This window comes from Phocoena phocoena, chromosome 16 (assembly GCF_963924675.1).
Source record: "Phocoena phocoena chromosome 16, mPhoPho1.1, whole genome shotgun sequence".
NCBI lineage: Eukaryota > Metazoa > Chordata > Mammalia > Artiodactyla > Phocoenidae > Phocoena > Phocoena phocoena.
The window spans coordinates 44197817-44222648 of record NC_089234.1 but is presented as its reverse complement, the minus strand read 5'-3'; the positions used below and the strand labels follow the sequence as shown (position 1 = coordinate 44222648).

The following is a 24832-nucleotide window of genomic DNA, read 5'->3' as shown; positions in this document are numbered from 1 at the left end:
TCAAACTTAAAGAAGATATCTGTAGTACACATATCTGACAAAGGACTCATATCTAGAAATATAAACATCCAAGTTAATACAGCACAGAAAAACTATCAATTTTTTTAACAAACAAAACAAATACACGCTTTAAAGAAAAAGATATGAAAATGGTTAGAAAACATGAAAAGATCCTCAGCATGATCAGCAATCTGAGAAATGCAAATTAAAACCACAATGAGATACCATTACACTCACCCACCAAATACTAAAAAAGAAAAAAGAAAAAGAAAACCTCACAAACAATACCAAATGCTAACAAGGCGATGGCACAAGAGAACCTCTCACATACCGCTGGTGGGAGTATCAAGCAGTACAACTACTTTGTAAAATCCGTTTGGCTGAATCTATCAAGGTTAAACATATGTATGCATGCTATGACCCATCAATTCCACTCCTAGGTTTCTATCCCTCAGATTCAAGTGCACATGTGTACAAAAGCCAGAATTGTAAACAACCCAAATATCCTTTCAGAACTGGTATATTCATACCATGGGAAAAAAACCAAACTACTGCTACACATGGATGACCTCAAACATAATGTTGAGTAAAAGTCAGACGTAACAGATTATATATTACGTGACTCTATTTGTATGAAGTTTAAAATGAGACAAAACTAATATATGATAACAGAAATCAAAATAATAATTACCTTTGAATGAGTGGGCAAGTACAGTCTTGGAAAGAAAAGAAGACTTCTGCGGTACAGAAAATGGCCTTTATCTTGAGCTGGGTGATAGCTATCCAGCTGTAGCACGTATGAAAAATTCATCAAGTTGTACCCCGAGGATTTGTGTGCACTTTATTTCAATTTCAAAAAAAGAAAGAAATATTAACAACTTGAATGTAACAAGATTTGATCACTGACTGGATATGCGGGTAGCAGGTAAAGGACAGCACTTAGAAATAGATACTGGGTTTTTCACCGGGATGACGGACTGGCTGGTGATAACATTCGATGGGAAATAAAGGAGAAAGTGGGGGGAGCTGTTAATAACAACTTTCCTTTTGGATTGTAGAGTATGACGGGCCTTTAGAAGAGCTATACAGAGATGTCCAGCAGAGAGTTGGCCATTTGGGTCTAAGGTAGGGGAGAGGTCTGGGCTGGAGAGCCAGAAAAGCATCCCAGTAAATGATGCATCCTCAGACAGGAAAACAGATCACTCAGCAAGACCAGGAGAGTGAGGACAACAGGGGACCAATAATGGACACCTTGGGAGAAGCAGTAATAAGAGGCAAGAAGAGGAAGAAGACTCCATTGAGAAAAGAAATCACCACAGAGGAAGAGACCAGAAACCAATCAACACTTTCTAGAAGGGACTGAACATGAGTGTCAACTGGATAGAATGCTCAATTAAGGCAAATACTATAAGATCAATGACATTTGTCATAATAAGGTCACCGGTGTTCCTTACCAGACAGACCCAACAAGTGATGCAGTTTGTAACGTAAAAGGGCACTGGGGAAGCATGTGCCAGAAAATACAACTTTAATCTATCTGCTGCACAATCTATACATAATATTAGAGAAGATTATCTGAAGGTGACATAATCCATTCTTTCTTGTACATATCCCTGGTTCTATGCCCGGATCAAGCAGGACCATGAGGAAGAGGTCTACAAAACCACGGTGAGAAGCCCCTGGAAACCTCAATTGACTGAGTTCTCCTTTGGCACAAAGTGTCCTGCTTCCCCTGAGGAGCAATTACAAGCAGCTGGCTGCACCCATTTCCCATAGTCACTGAAAGATTATTTACTATGATACCTACAGTAAGATTAGGAAAGGAACATTTTCTTTAGAATTCTTAATGCCTCATGAGGAATTCACATGATGATTTCTTTAAGGGCCAATGCAAATCATGTAACAAAGAACATCTGTATTTTTTCTATGACTATCAGAAAAATCAGACAAATTCGGTCAATGATAGCACAGAATAGCTAGTAATAGCATATAACCTGCATATAACTGCATAGTACTTCATCCTGATACTGATGTGTTCCTATTATCCCTGAAGTTGACTTTCATCTATTTCTATATTTCCATTCTAACCTACTAACCCTAAAAAGTCTCATGTAAGACACTGTAAACAAAGGAGGGAAAAAATAAACAAACCACCTGAGATCTGTTCATTTTCTGTGGATCGAGGAAACACGTAGTGAACTACAAAGTTGGGCTGGAGGAAGAAAGACTAGATCACAAGAGATCTGATCTGCCTTGCATCTCCTGGATCCTCCTACCTATAAGCTCCACACACTAGCAGGATAAAATGTCCTCCTGTAGAACATCTTTTGGTCCTGAACTACCTTGGCAGTAGTTTCTCAGTCTTTTAATAGAAACTGGGTTTGACTTAACTATGTCGGAAAATCTGACTATTGGCTAGGTTGCTACGAATGGGATGACCTGGTCATTCATCCTCTTGGGCTCAGTGGTTTTCATCTTTCATCCTAGGCAGAAACAAGTAGTCCAGGAAGCTCTTTCCTTCACTACTTCCTGTGTCTGTGAAGTCAGGATGGAGGAAGCATCCATGTCTCTCAATGTCACAGGTGATAAAGGGCATAGGGTGAGGCCCCCTCAGGCACTGGAAAGAATAGAGAATCTGAAAGAAGTCAAAGGCTGTTAGGAAGGTCTGAGCTAAGTTTTCTTAGTGGTAGGTGGTATTTCTCTCCCCCAGACTATATAATTTCCTGGGCAGACTTGCCCCTTGCCTTAGCCCAGCTCCCTCTCCTGAAACCTGGCTCACACCTCAGGTTCTCACAGTCTGACGGGTGGCTTGCAGAGCACAAGGATCACATGGTGCATGGTGCAAGCGGCTGTGCAAATCTAGGGTCTGCTCTTTCTTGGCCTTGATCCTCCTCTGTTCTGCAGCCCTGGTGGAAGGTCTCCACTCATATGAGCCATCTTCCAGGTGGGATGCCTCTTTACCTCACAAGATCGGCTTTGTTCCTAGGAATCAGGACCTGAACCTAAGGGACAAAATCATTTTAGTTGGAACCTATATGAGCGCCCCAAATCTTGGAACACCCTGTGCCCCCAAATCTTGGGTGGGTCCTTCAGTAAACTCAAATCAGAACCATTGAAAACACACAGGCTGGACAGTTCATACCAGCCCCAGAACTAACCATTATGAACTATGATCCCAGACCCCCGAAGAGACACCAAGAATCCCAGAAATACAAGTGCCCCATGAGAAAAGAGTCCACATTATACTTGACAGAGATGTCCTTCGGCTCAGTGCAGGGACGGGCACAACGTTTAGGCAGAATTGTTTTTTTAGGGAGGAAGCAGATGTGAATGTGCCTCCTCCGCCGGCTCTGAGGTCTTGAGGCACTCGCTAGCCACTGAGTCAGTTTCCGTGCCTAATACAGTGGGAGGGCGAGGAGTCCCTGCCATCCTCACCGAGTGCGCTGCGGCCTCAGAACAGTGGCCGCCAACACTACGGCGCCCTCTCTGGGGACCCGCAGACGCGGGTAAGCGTACAAGGACCGGACTCGAACAAGCCACTACAGCAGCAGCTGCCGCTGGCCGGGATAGGGGCCTGAACCCCGCCCCTCCCTCAAGCTCTGCCGCCTCTCGCACCGGCCCAGCGCCAACCGCGCTCCAGTGCCCGCCGCACCCCGACTGAGGCTGCGCACAGGGCGGCGCATGCGCCAGAGGGCCTGTCGACCCTGAAGGTGTTACCCCCGACCGGCCTTGCGGCTGGAGCCCCGCCCCGGAGCTGGGGGTGGGACCTGAGCCACCTTGATCGCAGCCTGGGAGCCGGTGTGAGGCGGTTGCTGCGCTAGCCCAGACGGTGACGCGGATGGAAGGGAAGACCAGAGAAGAGACCCGCAGTGCAAACTTTGAAAACAAACCTGGTGGTAGCAGGGCTTCTCCCAGGAAGGCACAGCAGCCCAGTGCTGGTGGCATTGGCGGTAGTAGTAATCATGATAAAGTGTGATGATGCCAGCTTCTCAAAATTACTTGTGAGAAATGGAATATTGCCTGCCATGTCAGTAAACAAAGGAGGTCATAGTCATCAACGATTGCAGCCACCTCCGAGGGTGAGCCGGTGAGCCCTGAGGGAACTTAGAAAGGAAACAATACCTGCCATCTAGCAGCCATCGGACTGCAGCCACTCCCCACAGTGAGACCTGAGGAAACTCGAAAACACAGGATACTGGCCCCAGATCGCTGAGGTGCGTATCAAAGGAATGGTTTCAGTGAGCCCAGACTCTTGCATCTTCCCATACGTAGAAAAGCGCTAAATTCCTTAACTTGAGATACCTAGTTTTTAAAATTGTTATTATTATTAACGATAATCTTTTGTTCCGACTACCTGCCCTTTGTTGCAAAACTCCTATATATCCTGGCTTGCCCCTCGCCTCCTCAGAGCAGTTTTCTCAGGGTTACTTGAGATGCTGCCTCTCCGGCTTGAAGTCCTAAGAATGTCAGCCTCATAAAACATAACTCTCAACTTTTAGGTTGTGCATTCTTTTTCAGTTGACACTTGCAATACACAAAATTGTTAGATGAGTAAAAATACAAACTGAAAAAAACTGGTTATCACACACAGCCTCATCTACCTTAGATAACATACACAACTATTTGACGTTTTACACAAATGGGATATTCAAGCAATATTTCAGTAAACGATATAAACATTTTCTTGGTCAATATATTTCCCAGTTCTTCCTTATCAAAAATTTCAAACAAATAGAAAATTTGAAAGATTCAGTGAGCAGACATATCTAGAGTCAATAGCTGATTCTGCCATATTTGCTTTATCTAGATGTCTTTACTTGTGATGAAACTTCAGCCCTGAGTGTGTCATCATGTATCTTCTAAGAGTAAGGACATTCTCCTACGTAATCACAATACCATTATCACATCTATAAAATTTAACCATAAAAAGCATCTAATATTCAAGTCCATGGACTTCCCTGGTGGCACAGTGGTTAAGAATCTGCCTGCCAATGCAAGGGACACGAGCCCTGGTTTGGGAAGATCCACATGCCGCGGAGCAACTAAGCCCGTGAGCCACAACTACTGAAGCCTGCGCACCCTAGAGCCTGTGCACCACAACTACTGAGCCCATGTGCTGCAACTACTGAGCAAACATGCCACAACTACTGAAGGCCATGCACCTAGAGCCCATGCTCTGCAACAAGAGAAGCCACCACAATGAGAAGCCCGTGCACCACAATGAAGAGTAGACCCCGCTCGCCACAACTAGAGAAAGCCTGCACGCAGCAATAAAGACCCAATGCAGCAAAAATAAAAAAAAAGCATCTTTGTTTTACTCTCGCTGTCTTTAGGATTCTCTAACTTTCAACATTTCAATTATGATGTCTTGGTGTGGATCTCTTTGGATTCATCTTGTTTGGGACTCTGTAATTCCTGTACCTGGACATTTTTTCCTTCTTCAGGTTTGGGAAGTTTTCAGCCATAATTTCATCAAATATATTTTCAACCTCTTTCTCTTCTCCTTCTGCAACCCCTATAATGTGAATGTTTGTATTCTTGATGTTGTCCCAGAGGTCTCTTGAAATATCCTCATTTTAAAAAGTTTTTCTTTTTGCTGTTCTGATTTGATTTCCTGTATTCTATCTTCCAGATTGCTTATGCATTATTCTTTATCACTTAATCTCCTGTTAATTCCTTCTAATGTATTTTTGTTTCAGTTATTCTTCAGTTCTGACTGGTTCTTTTTCATGTTTCATAGTTCTTTGAATTTCTCACTGTGTTCCTCTATTCTTTTCCCAAGTTTTTTGTGTGTGTGTGTGTTTTCTGTTTCGTGTGTGTGTGTGTTTTGTTGTTGTTTTTTGTTTTACTATTGCTTTGAACTCTTTATCAGGTAAATTATGTTTCATTCCCCTGCCCCGGGGTTTTTCCCCCCCCTGTTCATTTGAAATATATAACTCTGTCTTCTCATTTTGACTTTCTCTATTTGTCTCTACGAAATTAGGTGAAACTGTTACCTATTATGGTCTTGTAGGCATGTCCTTCTGTGGGAGCCTCCTTATGCAGTCTGTGTTAGCCCAGTGGCTTTGGTGGGAGCAGTCTTCTCCTGGGGTGTGCTGATGGCAGCTGCTTTGATGGGAGGTATGGCTAGTGTCCAAGGGAATAGAGCAGGAGTCAGATGTGAGCTGGGACTTGTCCCAGGCTTAGTGGTGGTTGTCACCCTATTGGGAAGTGGGACCAAGTCCAAGGGGCTTGAGCAGGAGCCCTAAGGAAGTTAAGTTTCTTCCTGGTATGATGGCAGTCTCTGCCTTGGTTAGGGGTGGTGTTGGGGCTGAGGGGTTGGAACAGCACTTCTGAGCTGGCTTTGCTTTTTCTCCAGTGCACGCACACATGCGTGATGGCAATGGCAGGCTCCACCTTGGTCAGAGGTGGGGTCAGGGCCCAAGGGGTTGGAACCCCACCTCTAGGCTGGCTTGCTCTTTCCCTAGTACATTCGCACACGTGCAATTGTGGTGGCAGTCTTTGCTTTGGTCAGAGGTGAGGTTGCGGCCAAGGTGGAGTTTCACTTCTGAGCTGGCTATCCTTTTTTCCCAGTGCATACATGTGTGTTGGCAATGGCAGTCTCCACCTTAATGGGGAATGGTGCCAGTTCAGGCGGGACTGGAGTGGGATCCTGGTGCAGACTGGAGTGTACCCTGGGGTGTCCTGGCAGGCTGGCCAGAGCACCAGACAGTTTTCAATCTGCTGGCCTGTGCTGCGACTGGGAGCCAATCTGTGTGTGCTCTTCAAGAGTGGAGTCTCAGTTTCTTACAGCCCTCCAGTAAGCCCCAGTGGTTTTCAAACCAACTAAGAGGGCTGTCTTCCTAGTGCCAGACCCCAGGACTGGGATGCTTCATATGGGGTGTGAATTCCTTGCTCCTTAGAAACGATCCCAAGCCTGTGACATCCCAATCTTCTGGATCACCAGCTATGGATGCGGATCCTGGCTAGTATGCTTCTCCTCCCTACCAGACTCTGTGTACAACAGCCTTGGTTGTACAAGAGCTGTTCTGCTAGTCTTCAGGTCTCCTTCACGAAGAATTGCTCTATACATAGTTGTATTTTTGATGTGTTCATTGGGCTAGGTGAGTTCAAGGTCTTCCTACTCCATCTTGATCCCACCCTGTCTCCAGATCAAACAGATAATTTAAATAGAATCTTAGAGTTGGGTATAACCAATCAACTTTTTAATGTGAAGGCTGATGGTTGGTAGTCTCTATAGTAAAAAGTCACTGTGTCAGAACTGTATAATTGACCCTGAACATAATGGGTTTGAACTCTGTGAGTCTAACTTATATGCAGATTTTTTTCAACAGTAAATACTACAGTACTACATAATCAACGGTTGGTTGAATCCACAGATGCAGAACTGCGTATGTAGAGGAACCGTGTATACAGAGGGCCAACTATAAGTTATACATGGATTTTTGACCACATCCCTAACTCCTGCACTGTTCAAAGGTCAACGATACTGCCTTCCTTATTCTCCTCTTATACATGACTTGTGGGGGTGGAGAAATGAAATTGGATAAATCTAAAATTAATACGGGCAAAAAAGTAAATTCAATTATTTTCTTGCACATCACATGTAAATCAGACACCATTATGTAATGATGATTTAAATGAAATTAGGGTGTTTTGGGGTTCTTTTGGCAGTACGCAGGCCTCTCACTGTTGTGGCCTCTCCCGTTGCGGAGCACATGCTCTGGACGCGCAGGCTCAGCAGCCATGGCTCGTGGGCCCAGCCACTCCGCAGCATGTGGGATCTTACTGGACCGGGGCACGAACCCGCGTCCCCTGCGTCGGCAGGCGGACTCTCAACCACTGTGCCACCAGGGAAGCCCTAGGGTGATTTTTAAATGTTTAGCTTATTTAAAATTCTTGTTTAGGGTCAATTTTAAGTATGTAGCTTCTTAGCCAGTAAAAAAAAAATTTTTTTAAGTATTTTTTAATGTGCTAGAAAAGAGTTTGTTTCATGTATTTTCCATTAAATATAATCAATGATTTAATCAATTACCAAAAGTACTTTATTTGTGAACAATGTGAGAGACTGATACTAGCTTTGTATAGTTTTACTTTCTGTTTGGAAAGTTTTACAAATTCAAAGTAATAAATATGTTCATTTCTTATTCTTCCCAAAGGTTCAACTTTTTAAAAAAGTATTTAAAAAACAAAAGTATTACTGCTTTAAAATTTCAAAACATACAGTCTGTGCTTATAACATTTTCAAATTTGTCTGTAAGAGGTTGGAGCTTTGAAAAGAAGAAGGGAGAGGGGCTGTGAGGAGAGGAAAGTTACGAGAGTATTCTTGAGAGAATTCTTATAGTAAAAAGATTGATAAAATTACGAGAAATAATGGACACTTATTACTTAACTATATAAGAACTTCTTGCTGCTTTAGCACAACCTGGTGGTGATTAATTTTAGGTATAGTAAATGTCAGAAAAATCAATAAAGTTTTCTAGTTACTTTAACTCTACTTGTAGTAATATCATTTTAATTCAGAAATTTAAATATACACATTCATAGCCAACTATTTAAAAAAAGAAAGTGGGATTTCCAAAAAAGGAGTTAGCCAAAAGCAACAGCAAAATTATATGATTACAGTAGGCTGCATCTGTATCATAATATCCCTTAAACATCAGAAAGTAAAATAATTACACACATACCCATCATCAATTTATTTCAAAAAATTTAATACTGGTACTCTAATGAACAAAAGTATAAACATCTCTTTATGACCAACTGCTCAGAAAAGCATAAACACTGCTTTCATTTCCTCAGCATCTTTTCCCTGGCACTATTCTTTAGCTCTTACAGCAATTACTTTGTTGGGTCAATTTAAGAGAAGTCTAAAAAGTAAGGTGTTATATGACTGGTCACTGGTTACTGATATAAGCTCTTATTCTTTATAACAATAGAATATTTGTGTATATTGTTAAACTGGATGGCATTTGATATATGGCATGCCAGTCTTCAACAGGTACTGAAGTTTATTAAGAAAGGTGTGAAATCAGATTATCCTAATATTTAAAGTATTAATGATGACATTCTTTTAGAAACAAAAACAAATAAAATGATATCATAAAATGGTTTTGCTCTAGCTCCTTTCACTGTTTCATACTTTTTTTCCCTATATTAAGATGTAAATATTTAAGAACTTACCAGACACTGAACTTCCCAGTATATTCGGGAAGATAAGATTTGAATGTGTTTGGTATAAAATGTTACAGGTAAATGCTAAAAGAGCTCAGAAAGTAATTGCAAAGATGTGTTTTATACTACATTTGTCCTGCAGGTGTTTACATAACTAATTTCTCTACCTCACCCATTCTATAATATTCATTACAAACACTGACTCCTATCTGCTCCCTAGGCTCATCTGACGCACAGAACACAGTAAATTATTTGAGTGATTATTTTCTCCATTCTCCTGAGGATGATACAAAATCAGTACCATTCTAGATGCCATAGGGAATTAGGGCTTAATTCTCTCCTGGAAACCTAATTGAGAAAAGCCTGTGATAGACACTAGCACACGTCCTTTTCTTCCCTAACCCTTACTCCCCAAAATACTCTAGCCTCAGACCCAAGGTGCCTATCTACCTAATGGCAGACTTTGTCCTGTATTCCTATCCACAGGGGAAAGTTGTCTGAATACACTCAGCTTCATATATTTAAATCTTAGGCTTCTCTTAAGCTATATTTTTCTCTACAGTCCCTACCTTTGCCAAATTCGGTATGTAAAAAGTCATTTTTTCATGACTTTTAACTTATTTTCTATCCACAAACTACAAAAATCTCCCTTTGTTTCTGGAGATCTAGAATACACAATTTTTTGGCATAATATTTTGTATAATATAAATTTTGAATTATCTTATTCTTGTGGACTGATGATGACAGAATATTTTGCTCAAAAAGCTGGTGAGGATTTTGAAAACCTTTGCTTGACTCTCTTAAGAGGATAAACAAAGGCTAAAGGATGGTAAGGTTTATATGCTAACTGGAAAATTCTTAAGGATTATTTTACTGAGCCATAGCAAATAATTTAAGAGCATCTCATTCCACACTGTACGGGTCAGTCTTTGCAGGCTATCCATCTCTGTAACAACTAGTCAACTCTGTCACTGTTGCACAAAAGCAGCCATAAACAATGAGTATGGCTGTGTTCCAATAAAACATTATTTATGGACACTGAACTTCATATTAATTTTCATGTGCCTTGAAATATTCTTTTTTTTTAACCATTTAAAATTGTAAACACAATTCTTACCTCACAAGGCCATGAAAAGCAGGCAGTGGGCTGGATTTCACCAACAGGCCAGAGCTGGGTCCCGTACATAGGTTTTTGTATGTTATGCAAAATGTTTAAAAATTACAGGCTCCAAATCTAGAGACAGGAGACTTATGTTTTTTAGATCTCTCATTTTAAAACTTATACCAAATAAGTTCTCTACTTTCTGGATAAATATAATCATATAAGAGAAAAAATAATTCAGAATACAAATTCCTACTTTAAAAAAACAAAAAAAAAAAAACCCCAGAAAGCTGTAAAATGAATGTCTCACCTTAAAACATATAATTAGGAAACACTTAAATTTTTACTCTATGCAATATAAAACAATATGCATAGATATGGTACATAATTTTTTAGTTTTTAATTTAGGAAAAAAGATAATGAGGAAAAGGTTTATAAATTTCTCTATCCCTTTTATAAAAGTTGCAACTGACACCAGAAATCTCTTGCATGTACAACCATCAACTCTGACTACAATATGAATTATACCTAGGATTTGAAATTTGCCAACATGAGTTCTGGACGCTCTATTAAAAACGAACAATTATATCACAGAACATTATGGGTTCTACAAGCGTTGAGACACTTTTGAAAAGGAAGCTCCTGCCTCCATAATATAAGGAAACAAGAATATTCTTTCCATAGTCATAGAGTATAAAAAAACTTCACAGTCTGATTTACCTTTATCAAAGGTAAAATAATTCACGGTTACATTTCATGGATTATTTTGATGCTCAGTGGTTCCTAAACACAAAATACATTCCGCATGAACTCTTATCTGTTTGGGTTTTCCAAAGCAAGACACCAATATAAAATGTATTGAATTGGCTGGCAGAAGTCAACGGGCTAAAGAAAAGAAATTAAATATAAATGTTTACCAACTTTTATCCATTTTAATTTTACAACAGCTTTGGGTATTGAGACCTAATTGGTTTCTTGTGTCTATCCATTATGAACATAATTCAATCTTCTATTTTAATACTTCTCAGGGTCACTATTTTGCTGTGTATTTCACTGACCGTCGTACAAGATCATCTCGTCCAACTTCAACCATTTGTTCTTCCCAAGATTTCATTTCGTTATAATAACGAACTTTATCATCTTTAGCAAGTTGAATATATACCTGAGAAAAAGTATAATCATTAAAATGATTTCTTTAGAGGAATCTTTGCAATTAATTTCTGGAATGCCTTCCTATACATACTCTAGAAATTACCTTACTATTCTACATGTATAAGGGAGGATTGGAAATGAATGTTTTCGTGAGATAAAAATTAGATGAAAAAAGGTAAGAGATAAAGATTTTAAATATTAATGAAGTTGTTACAATTTCAGGGCTTGGAGTATGGAAAAGGAACAGGGGCCAGGTGTGACCACCACTGGATACAGTGACACTAAGTTATGAGTGACACTGATTTAAATACCAATTTTATTTGCAGTAAAAAAACTACCAGGGGGCTTCCCTGGTGGCACAGTGGTTAAGAATCCAGCTGCCAATGCAGGGGACAAGGGTTCGATCCCTAGTCCGGGAAGATCCCACATGCTGCGGAGCAACTAAGCCTGTGTGCCACAACTACTGAGCCTGCACTCTAGACCCCACGAGCCACAACTACTGAGCCCATGCGCCACAACTACTGAAGCCCATGCCCTAGAGCCCCTGCTCTGCAACGAGAGGCCACCGCAATGAGACACCCGCGCACTGCAACAGAGAGTAGCCCCTACTCGCTGCAACTAGAGAAAGCCTGCACAGCAACGAAGACCCAACACAGCCAAAAATAAACAAATTAAAAAAAAAAAAAAAAAACCTACCAGGGACTTCCCTGGTGGCGCAGTGGTTAAGAACCCGCCTGCCAATGCAGGGGACACAGGTTTGAGCCATGGGCCAGGAAGATCCCACATGCCACGGAGCAACTAAGCCCATGCGCCACAACTACTGAGTCTGTGCTCTAGAGCCCATGAGCCGTAACTACTGAGCCTGTGCACCACAACTACTGAAGCCCACGTGCCTAGAGCCCGTGCTCTGCAACGAGAAGCCACCGCAATAAGACACCTGCGCACTGCAACAGAGAGTAGCCCCTGCTCACCACAACTAGAGAAAGCCCATGAGCAGCAACGAAGACCCAATGCAGCCTCAATTTATGTATGTATGTATGTATGTGTGTATTTATTATTTCTATATAAATAAATAAAAGAATCTGCCTTCCAATGCAGGGGACATGGGTTCAATCCGTGGTCAGGGAACTAAGATCCCACATGCCTGCCATGGGGCAACTAAGCCTACGTGCCACAACTAGAGAGAAGCCAGCGCGCCACAAGTAGAGAGAAGCCTGTGCACTGCAATGAAGAGCCCATGCTGCAACGAAAGATCCTGTGTGCCACAACGCAGCCAAAAATAACAAATAAATATTTTTAAAAATAAAATAAAATGAAGCCAATTAAAAAAAAAACTACCAAAAGAGAAAAGCCAAATTGGTTCCAAGAACATGAAAATAATTTAAAAATACTTTGTGTAATATAACATTGTTTTCACATGAATCAAGCCTTGCTCTAACATATTCTCATAGATATTCTAACTAGACACTTGAGACTAAAGCCATACTACTTACTTGCTTTTGAGAACTAGAGAGATTTTTCCAGCTTTCATTTATAGTTTTCAGCTTTACCTGTAAAACAACATATTTTTAAGTACCAGATATAGGGATTTCAATGATTAAAGAAAAATATTTATTATTCATTCCAATAACAAACACTCAGATATCAAGAATCACAAAGATTCATCAATTCTTAACATTTTTTCTAAGTAAAAATTATTAAACTGTTAAAATGTACAAATATTAATGATATGAAGGTATTTAAAAAGGTATCTTTTTAAAATCTGAGATATAATTGACATATAACATTAGTTTCAGGTGTACAACATAACGATTAGGTTTTTGTGTATATTGCAGAATGATCAGAGTAAGTCTAGTTAACATCCATCACCTTACATGGTTACAAATTTTTGTGTGTGATGAGAACTTCTAGGATCTACTCTCTTAGAAACTTTTAAATGTGTAGTACAGTATCTACTACAGTCACCATACTGTACCTTACATTGCCAGGACTTATTTATTTACAACTGGAAGTTTGTACCTTTTGATCTCCTTCACCCATTTTGACCCCCATCCCCACCTGCCAACTCTAGCAAACACCAATCTGTTATCTGTGTCTATGAGCTCTTTTTATAAGATTCCACATATAAATGAGATTATACGTTGTCTTTCTCTGATTTTTTTTCACTTAGCATAATACTCTCAAGGACCATTCATGTTGTCACAGATGGCAGGACTCCCTTATTTATGATGGCTGAATAATATTCTACTGCATATACACATTTTCTTTATCCATTCATCCATCAATGGACACTTAGATTGCTCCCATGTCTTGGCTACTGTAAATAATACTTCAGTGAACATGGGGGTGTATATATCTTTTTGAGTTAGTGTTTTAGCACAAGGGTTCCCGTTTTACCGCGTCCTTATCAACACGTTATTTCCTGGGTTTTTTTGATAATAGCCATTCTAACAGCTATGAGCTGATATCTCATTGTAGTTCTGATTTACATTTCCCTGTTAGTGATGTTGAGCACCTTTTCAGGTACTTGCTAGCCATCTCTATGTCTTTCTTTGGAAAAATGTCTATTCAGATCCTTTGCCCTTTTTTTTTTTGTGGTACACGGGCCTCTCACTGCTGTGGCCTCTCCCGTTGAGGAGCACAGGCTCTGGACACGCAGGCTCAGCGGCCATGGCTCACAGGCCCAGCCGCTCCGCAGCATGTGGGATCCTCCCAGACCAGGGCACGAACCTGTGTCCCCTGCAACGGCAGGCGGACTCTCAACCACTGCGCTACCAGGGAAGCCCCTTTGCCCATTTTTTAATCAGTTTTTTTTTTTTTTTTGCTGAATTGTACGAATTCTTTAAATCATTTGCAAATATCTTCTCCCATTTGGTAGAATGACTTTTCATTTTGTTGATGGTTGCTTTTCCTGTGCAGATATTTATCTTTTTGGATTCAGAAACATTAATATTCAAGTATAAACTACATTCTGTCACAGACTAACTTCAAAGACTAAGTGTTTTATTTCCTCTCTGTAGCTTAAAGTTTTCTTCTAAAATTTGTGCCAACATGTTTAGGTGTAGTCATAGGAAAAATACAACACCAGTTCTTATTCTACTTAGCTGAACTTAACTATGTGACTTGGAAAAAGTCATATTACCTCCCTTAGGCTTGGTTCTTCATCTATAAAATTAAAGGGATGCAGGGATCCCATAGCGGGAGGAGAGGCAGAGAGGAGAGTGAGTATGCTTCACACAGCTTGCGCTGTTGCTACCAGAGAGCAAAGACTGAAGGGAAAAATGGGTGGGTGGAGAATAAGGGGCAGAGAAGAGACAGAGGGATAGGAGAAGGAGAATGTGAGAGAAAGAGGGATGTGGTTTGAAAAGTACCTGTTTAAAGCTAGGAGAATATCATTAGTGATTTTAAGGAGAAGTAGAGTTAAAACAATGAACTTTACTATTCTGACCAGAACTTTGACTGAATTTTATTTTCCTATTAAGAAAAAATGAGGTACCAGATAGTATCCGAGCCTATGTTTTGAATATTTTAAACTTACCTTTATAAACACATTTAGTATATTCAGGGACGGTTACTAAATAACTGTTCTCTTAGCTTCGGAAAGAATTGCTTTAATGTTCTCAATTCTTTCATAACATATCTTTTTCCTTATATTTAATCCATAGGGACTTCCCTGGTGACACAGTGGTTAAGAATCCGCCTGCCAATGCAGGAGACACGGGTTTGATCCCTGCTCCGGGAAGATCCCAAATGCCGCAGAGCAACTAAGCCCATGCTCCACTACTGAAGCCCGTGCGCCTAGAGCCTGTGCTCACAAGAGAAGTCACTGCAATGAGAAGCCAGCACACTGCAACAAAGAGTAACCCCCACTCGCCACATCTAGAGAAAGTCCGTGTGCAGCAACGAAGACCCAACATAGTCAAAAATAAATAATAAAATAAATAAATTCAAAAAATATATTTAATCCATAAAGTTTCACACTCAATGCATTAAACAATAATTTATGAAGTTGCATGAATAATCTTTCACCAAAAAAAATAAATCATGAAAAAAATTAAAGGGATGGAAAGACATGTACTTTTGTTGCTTCCTAAAACCCCATTAAATGAGCCCTTCCACCATGTGAGGACACAGTGAGAGGTGCCAGCTATGAACCAGAAAAGGGCCCTCACCATGATGGTGCCTTGATCTTGGATTTCCTAACCTCCAGAACTGTAAGCAATAAAGTTCTGTGGTTTATATAGTTTTTAAAATTAAACTAAAATTTCTTAAGGCATAAAAACCACATGGACAAAGACAACAGGAGAGGGCAGTACCAACACAGCATTTTGGAAGCTGAAAAGCAGGTGGAGAAATGATACCTAAACCCAAAAAAGTAAAAGGCAAATTGCTTTACAATGCAGAATTCTCAAGTAGCTCAGGAATTTGGCAGCACCAGACAGGTATAAAATAGAGGTGAAGGTCAGGCTAAAACATGAGATCGACTGAAAGTCTGTTTAAAAAAGAGGTTAAATCCCCACCATGGGCAGATTCTATGATACTCATCCTCTTAAAAGGGTAAAATAGTTACTCTGTGGATGCCCAGTACAGTTGGGGCAACGGTAACATGCTGGAAACAGGGAGATTAAGTGAAAATGTATATCCCAGAAAGAAATGCAAAAAAGGCCAAGAGAAAACAATACAGAAAAGCTAAGAAAACTAGAGGACCAGTTCAGAAGATGCATAAACAAATAATAAGAGTTCCAGAGAGTCAGAACAAAGAAAAAAGAGAACAAAAAAAAGAGAAGGTCACAGTCAAAAGACCAACAATCAAAACAGCTTTATACTTCTCGAAAGCAATTTAAAAAGCTACCAGAGAAAGGAGCAATATTTTTTAATTTTTCAAAGAACATGATTTCCTAGAATTCTATGTCAAGTCAAACTATCAAACAAATGTAGACATTTTTAGACATGCGAGAACTCAAAAAATTAATCTCCCATGTACTCTTACTGGGGGAGATGCTGTAATAGAATCAGTGAACCAAGAAAGACAACAGAAGAAGCAAAAGCACCACAAGGATGATGATGAAGATCCAGGATGTCAGCTATGCACTAAGCATAGAAGGCAACAACCAAACTGGAACAAATCAGAGGTTCCGGATTGAAACTGACAGAATATTTAATGCATCTAAATGTACTCAAAGCTAGTGAATATTGAAGAATTTGGGTGGAATTATGGATAGTACATAAAAAACTAAGCAAATACAAAAACAAGACATGGGGCTTCCTTGGTGGCACAGTGGTTGAGAGTCCGCCTGCCAATGCAGGGGACATGGATTCGTGCCCCGGTCTGGGAAGATCCCACATGCCGCGGAGCGGCTGGGCCCGTGAGCCATGGCTGCTGAGCCTGCGTGTCCGGAGCCTGTGCTCCGCAACGGGAGAGCCCACAACAGTGAGAGGCCCGCGTACCGCCAAAAAAAAAAATAAATAAATAAAAAGACAATCAATTTCAGGGAAAGTTTTGCAAGAAAGGAAAAATAATCATAGCAAATGGAACACCTCAGCTATGAATATGGTTTACATTATCATAATAATGTTAAGTACTCTATATTGATCTAAACAAAATTATGATAACTATATTGGGGGGTAGGATGATGGAAATGTGAACAGCGGAATAAGAAAGAGTTAAATGTTCATCAAATAGTGAGAGGTAATGCCTAAAATATATGTAATGCTTAGAATTTTTTTAAAAAATCAGGAAGTAACAATACAGAACATTATTTAGAGATATGGAGGTAAATACCACAAGAATCGACTAAAAGAGAATGTATTAGTCGTAAGGAGTAAGGAATAGACAGAGTAGAGTAAGGAATACGACAGCAGGTTAAACTAATATCTTTCATAACAAGTCTTATTTTGATTCTTTAAACTATATGGATGTATTTTTTACATGAATAAAAATGATATAATTGAGTTAATTTTAATTTCCAGGGATAAGGCCCAGCCATGAAGCTTCTGAAGTGATTCCAAGATGCAGTCAGAGTCGAGAACCACTGATTCAGGATTCTCAAGCATATAACCTTCTTATACTAATAAGAAGACTATCAATAAATCCAAGGTAAGTTAGTGACTGAGCAAATTCCAACTAAAAAAATAAATAGGCTTGCTTTTTTAGTAATGCAGGGCCATGGAAACTAAATTTAAAATCCCAAGGGGAGTAAATCAGTAAAAGTATATAGCCAGGAAAAAGTACATCACACATATACATTATTTAATCATATGTTCAACAGGATTTGTAAGATGATCTAAGTAACCCAAAGAGGCAGAGTGGCAAAAAACCTTCATCTCAGATTGACAAGAATTAGGAATCTGAACCGATTTCTCTTACCATGGCTTATTATAAAAGGAAAAATACAATTGTCAATTTGGAGCCTCTAAGAAGGAAATAAATGCAACACTAAGCCACAGCAGGAACGACAAGCTTTTTTTTTTCCTGCACATTCATATGACATTCACATGTGTAATACATTCCTGTGGGCAAAATTAAAATTTTATTAAAGGATGTAACATGAAGCCATAGGTTACACTCAAATCCCAGTACAAAATATTACACCTCAACCCTACTTTCCCAGTGACTGTAACACAGTTAAGAACTGCTGGATAAGAAGTCTCCAGAACTTTAACAACCCTATAAAGCTGAAAATTTTATGTTTTTTGAATTTTAAAAGTTGACTCTCTCTCTCTATATATATATAGGCAACTACATATTCAAATTACTTGTATGTGGTAAGAAAAAGGATTCTTCTTTAAAAGAGATACAAGAAAGAGGGCCTTATTTGTATATAGTATTTGTTTATAGTAATTTACCACTTTTCTTCACCATTTGACATGTGGCACCCCTAAAATTTCCTGTCTAGGTATTTTAAAAATTAGAATAAACAAAAATTTTAAAAATAAACAGTTCTGTTTTACCTGTGATGTACCATCCTTAGCTTCCTGAAAACGTTCAGCTATAAAAATATTATAAGCTGAGCGAGGTCTTTTCGGTTTTCCAAGCATCGTTAACTCCTAAGTAATAAAAATGGAAGAGTGAGATAAAGTTTTAACCTGAGACTTAATTTCACCTACAGAAAAACTTTATTCACTACTATGCATTAAAGAATGTTCTAAAGTGAACATTATGATTCTTATATAAAGTATGTGATTGTTCCCTCTTGGGGTCAGAATTTTTATAGTAATGTTTTGAAAATTCTAATAGATTTTGTGAGTTATGTTTCATACAAAAACATTTCCTTTACATATTATTTTCATGGTCTCTGTGAACTGAATAACTGAGCACATATGTACAAAATCTTTTTGTACACCACCATCTCCTTGGCCAAAGCACTACATGTCTCCACCACAACTCAAGAACATTAGAGTATGTTTAATAATCTCTCATTTCATTTCCTTCCCTGCATGTCTCTCAACCTTTAACCCTCAACAGATATGTTAATTTCAATTCTTTTTACTAGGTATCAAAAGGGGTCAGGGGGATGCATTATCTAATGAAAGATATTGCATCATCTTAACTTATTTAGTTGCTGAATTTGATAGTAATTTGTAAAATGATGGAGCTTTTAATGGCAATTTGGTTACAGTCAATAACAAACCCAACTTTCATTCATAAGTAAAAGTAGGGCTTCTCTGATTTACATGTAGAGATCACTTTCTTGGCCCTGAACCTCTCAGTCAGAAAACTAGGCATTTTACAACTTAACTATGCATTTCCCCTTTTGTTTCTAGAGCTACTGGTAGGGATTTCTCTCCTAGGTGCTTCACCTGCAACTTCCTGATTCCCACACGTCTCACCTACTCTCTAACTAGTTGGAACTGGGAATCTAATGGAAAGAAAAATTCCAACAGAGAGAAAGAAAACACTCAGACTTCAGGTTTCCGGTTCCACACATAAGGAGTTTGGAAGTCACCACTCCATCCTAGCAAGTATAAAGCTGAACAGACTGGAAAATCAACAACTCCTCTTGGATGCACAGAAGAGAGGACACATGGCTAACTGCTGCCCCCAAGATTGAAGAGACAGACAGAGGGGTGAACACAGGGAGTCGAGGCTTACTGCCTCGACTGGGTCTTCGACTGCAGAGACTGCAGAGACTCAGGAATGGAAACCAGTGCTGGGGAGGAAACTGAACTGCAGTTAACAAACTGCTGGAGGCTCCATGCGGACAACTCTGAGAGTTACCCAGTCATAGGAAGGACCTCACATTGTGAGGTTTATCCCCAGGAACTTGACCAGATTCCAACAGTAAATATCAAGAAAAATCCCCTCTTGCTTTCAGCAGGATGAGAGGAAAAGGAAACATTTTGAAATGCCTGAGCATTTTATTATTCTTAACAAGGCCTGCCCTCAGGGGAAACTAGTTAATCAGAACCTAACCTGCTGGTATACTATCAGAGCCTAACTGACTTCAATGAAAGGAAATACCTGACTACAGCTTATTCTAGCCATCCTGCACCACCTACAAAGGGGAGAAAAAACTGAGAAACACTTGTGAACTTCACAGTGCCAAGGCATAGGCTCATTAAAAGACCAAGACCTAATCACAGGACTGTAGAATGCTTCCCTTGTCCCCATGCCTCACCACATTACTAAGGCCTACATACAGCATTTCTTTTTACCCAGCACATCATGTCCAGCTATCAAGAAAAAATTTCAAGGCATACTAAAAGGCAAAAAACCTAATTTGAAGAGACAAAGCAATCCTCAGAACTAGACATGGCAGGGATGCTGTAATTATCAGACCAGAATTTTAAAACAACTGTGATTAATATGCTAAGGATTCTCTTCAGCTTGCAAGAACAGATGGGCATTGTAAGCAGAGATGGAAATCATAAGAACCAAAAAGAAGTGCTAGAGGGACTTCCCTGGTGGCGCAGTGGTTAAGAATCCACCTGCCAATGCAGGAGACACGGGTTCGATCCCTGGTCCAGGAAGATCCCAAATGCTGCGGAGCAACTAAGCCCGTGAGCCACAACTACTGAGCCTGCACTCTAGAGCCACGTGCCACAACTACTGAAGCCCACGCACCTAGAGCCTGTGCTCTGCAACAAGAGAAGCCACCACAGCGAGAAGCCCGCGCACCACAACGAAGAGTAGCCCCCCACTCGCCACAACTAGAGAAAGCCTGTGCACAGCAACGAAGACCCAACCCAACCAAAACTAAATAAATAAATTAAATAAGTGCACAATCATTTTTTTAAAAAAAAAAGAAGTGCCAGAGATAAAAAAAACACTAACAGAGGGAATTCCCTGGCAGTCCAGTGGTTAGGACTCTGAGCTTCCACTTCAGGGGGCACGGGTTTGATCCCTGGTCAGGGTGCAAGCTGCATGGCGCAGCCAAAAAAAAAAAAGGATCCTCGAAAACCCAAAAGCAAAGAGAACAAAGACTGAAAAGAAAACATAACAGAATATCCAACAACCATGGGACAACTACAATAGGTATAACACACATGTAATGGGAATATGAGGAGAACAGAGAAAGGAACAGAAGAAATATTTGACTAGGAAACCCCTTATATCTGCCCAATCCTCATTTCTGGTCCTCCCCACTCTAAATACTGGTTTGGGTGCACTAAGGAGAAAGGGAGAGCAAAAAAGGGAGAGTAAACCCTAGTTCTCAATCCTCCAAATACCATCCCTATGCGGAGACTGTTATTTCTCACTCTTAGTATCTTTTCTGGCTTCCTTTTACTAATTGGATCAGCAGTCTCAGATTACTATCATTGACATGAAATTGGGTGAGTCCTCAACCCGAGTGCTAGGAGGGCTTAAGACATTAGGGTTAGGGAGAAAGATCCTAGCACCTCACATTAAAGGCTAGAATCTACTTTTCCAGAGAAATAGTTTTAACTCTGATGACCCTTTTCTATTGTATACGTACTGGACCAGCAAGTTCTCCACCTCACACCTAATACTACAGAAAGATGTAGTCTAACTATCGAACAGTGGAATTTATAATGGATTAATACCTTAAGCTGGAAACCACTAATTTTGAAACATGTGGGGTTTTTTTTAATGAGGAAAAACAGGATTTCATCCTAAAGGTACTTATTTGATTAGATACAATAGGCACTTTTAAAAATTGTTGAGTTAATTCAGTCTATTCAGCAATATTCAGAATAAAATTCACCATTACCTATAGAACAATTCAAATCAGTAGGTTATTCTAGACAAGACCCAGAAGCAAGATTCTTGCTATTCCTGATTTGGCTGTTTCACAACTCTGTTCCTACAGCTTTCATGCCAGTCCTAACTATATATCTTAAATTCAGATGCACCCAGAAGTAGCAAAAAGGGTTTCCAAAACAGACTCAAAGGCAAGTGGTCCTAGGGGCAGAAGGGAACTATCCTATTTTTTCCTAACTAGAGTACACTTGATGACATTCTGCCATGTCATCAAAATAAGACAAAAACACCTATACTCATAGATATATATATTTGTTATTTGCCAAAGGAAAAGAATATTTCAATGATACTCACTCTCTTTTTTATTAACGCTTTCTTTTTTAAACGTTTCTGCATGATTTCTTTTTCCAAAGACACCAGCTGACTTGGAGTTAGTTGTTCTTTAATTCTGTTTATCTCTTCTTTGTATGCCTGCCAGTCTGTCCTGTAAGCATCTTCATACATCTATAAATAGAAAACTCATATAAGAAGTCAATAAACTGTTGTTGACTAATTAAACATAGCACACCTGTCAGAGAAAGACAACTGCATGACTTCAGTTGGTGGTTAAAGACAGCCTTAACCACCAAGTGAAAAATGTGCTCTTGGATCACATTTATAAGTCACATATTTTTCATATACATGATTACTGAGGTGAGAGTCCAGTAATTAGCCTTCCACCTCAAGTTGCTGCCAACCCTTCATCGCCACTCCCATACATCCATATTCTCATCATTTATGTGGATCAGAACGTATGAAGTTCCTTTGTAGATAATGGATGTTAAAAAAAAAAACTCTGGGTCATCTGGTAACTTAAAGGACATGACAGTTGTTCTTAACTACAGAATAACTGGTCAGCAATGTTGAAAACTTATATGCTTACCTTTTTCTCTGCATCAGGAAGTTCCCTCCATAGCTCAGCGATTTTTTTAATTAGCTCTGAATTTTTCGCATCTATGAAATGAAATAAAGTAAAAATTGATGTCACAATTTTATGTCTCAGGATCAATTTCTAAAGACTTCCAGGAAAGCATAATCCATTAGCTCTAAAATTAAGTATTTTTACAGATACCTCTATACCACACAACTTAATACAATGATTTAGCTTTTTTCTAACCAACTAATTTAAATACGATAAATAATTTAGTATTTTCTAACATTGTTAAAGTCTGTTATCTAATAATTAGGGATTATCACTTACCACCAAAATGGTCTTCAGAAATTGATTACTAGTTTAAGTCACTGCATAATCAGTGTCTACAAGCTTTTTACTTCACATTTCAATCAAAACATTTTTCATTTTTTCCAAGTCTTTCAGGAATTATCAAGTTCATTAAACCTGACTAAACAACAAAATATAGTCTTGATTCATGTAACACCACCTTGTATATCAATTACAGAAATACCATTTGCAAACAAACTAAATTATACTAAAACCAATTCATTATTCCCCATTGCCTTCCTCATCTTAACTGGAATGACAGGGTAAAAATGATTTAACAAACCACTTGTTAGTTTCAACTCCTACATTTTAAAAGATGTGAGTACTGAAGCATGTCTCTTAAACCAGTTCTTTATAAGGTAAGACTATTAACAGCTCATTTGATTTTCACAAGTGCCCTGTGATGTACTGCATGTGAAAAGGCTTTAGAAGTCATAAGCAAAGGTCAGCAATTACTAATTTAGTCATTATCTTTACACTGTAACCTAAATAAAGACCCACACCCTTTCTAGGGAGTCAACAAACCTCCTAACTGGAAATCTTTCAGGAACTCAAGAACTGACTTTCAGTGAAAAAGCTCCTGAAATTAACAGTAATTTGTGTAGAGCTTTAAAGTTTACATAACATGTCCATATAAGTTATTTCATTGCGACTTTATAAATAATTCCCAGTGGCAGAAGCAGGAGCTAAGCAAAAGGTAAAATGATTCATCAATGGTCCTCTGGGCCAATGGCAAAAAGGCCCAAAATTCAGCTTTTTCATCCTCTTTCCTGGGTGTTTTCCACTCTGCATGCTATTTTAAAAATAACTTTCACTAGTTCTCAATTACATTTAAAGCATTTTTATTTGGTAAAAAATATGTTATACCTCCTATTTTACAGAACATCAAACAGAATGGTTATGTTTCTGCATTCACTGGATGCTTTGGTAGAGAAAATCAAGTTTCCAATTTAACTGCTTAGTGGCCTCTTTATTACATCAAAGAAGAGTATATAGCCCAAACTCCTCACCTGGGTTCTGAGCTTTAAATATGGGTAGCTGTTCTTTAGAAAATCGAACGTATGAAGTCATAGGTTTCTTTGGATAACCAATGAAGTTAGATGAAAACCATCTTGGTACATTCGCAAAACTACATACAAATAAAAAGAAAATACCATTGTTAAGCATTTAAGTGCCCATATTCGTAAGGATCTGAACACAGATGCCAAACAAGATGTCCTCAAGATGCTATATATCTGACACCTTCGACAAGAAATATAATGACATTTAAAATCCTGTCCTATCCAGAGGCAAAAGCTTGCAAAACTTAAATCTCAAAGCCCTTACCTCCTAGGAAGGTAAGACAGTGGAGGAAAGCGTGTACACCCCAGCTCCTGGGCCCCGCCTCCTTAATGCCTAGATGAAGGCAGGAGACTCTTGGAGCGACTTCTGAGGGGACGCCGAACCGGGTGCTCCAAGGTTAGACAATAAAAAGGGGCGGGGAGGAGGGGAAAGGTAGCCGGAAGCAAGGCACGGGGTACTGATGCAGTAAGGCCTGGTCTCAAAGCCACCATCCCCGTGGCAAGGTCGAGGTCTGAATCACAGGGCCAACTCGGCCCTGACTTTTTAGAAGGGGCAGAAAACGGAGAAAAGCGTCTACATTCCAACCCCAGGGGGTCCTGAGCCCTGCCGCCTCCGGAGGCGCAGGCGAGCAGTCCTACCTGAGAGGAGAGCGCAGTCGACTGCCACATCCCGCACAGAGGTCCGCTCCTGACTTTCCCAGAGCAATCAGCACGCCCCACACGCCCCGGAGAAGCGCCATTGCATCCGCAGACGAAGCACTGACCAGGCGCCAGTCTCGTACAGCGCCCGGGCACAATAAAACAACTCCAACAAGGACGACTTGAACCCGCGAGCTAACCCCCAAACTTGCTATCAGGCCCGCCACTCGCAAGGCACTATGGGACGTCGGTTAACATCCGGTTTAGATGCGGGCGGGGCA

At 39.8% G+C, this 24832-nt stretch overlaps 1 protein-coding gene across 1 annotated transcript; it reads right to left on the bottom strand.

Moving 5' to 3' along the window:
• Nucleotides 1-10603: 10603 nt before the first annotated feature.
• TFAM (transcription factor A, mitochondrial) lies at nt 10604-24784 on the bottom strand. Its single transcript, XM_065894360.1, has 7 exons — nt 24552-24784; nt 23862-23980; nt 22513-22583; nt 21945-22094; nt 18380-18475; nt 12922-12978; nt 10604-11438 (listed from the first exon to the last, which is right to left on the bottom strand). Exons 1-7 carry the CDS (start codon nt 24650-24652, stop codon nt 11310-11312), a joined length of 723 nt encoding a protein of 240 aa, XP_065750432.1. The 5' UTR covers nt 24653-24784; the 3' UTR covers nt 10604-11309.
• Between the last annotated feature and the right edge of the window lie 48 nt (nt 24785-24832).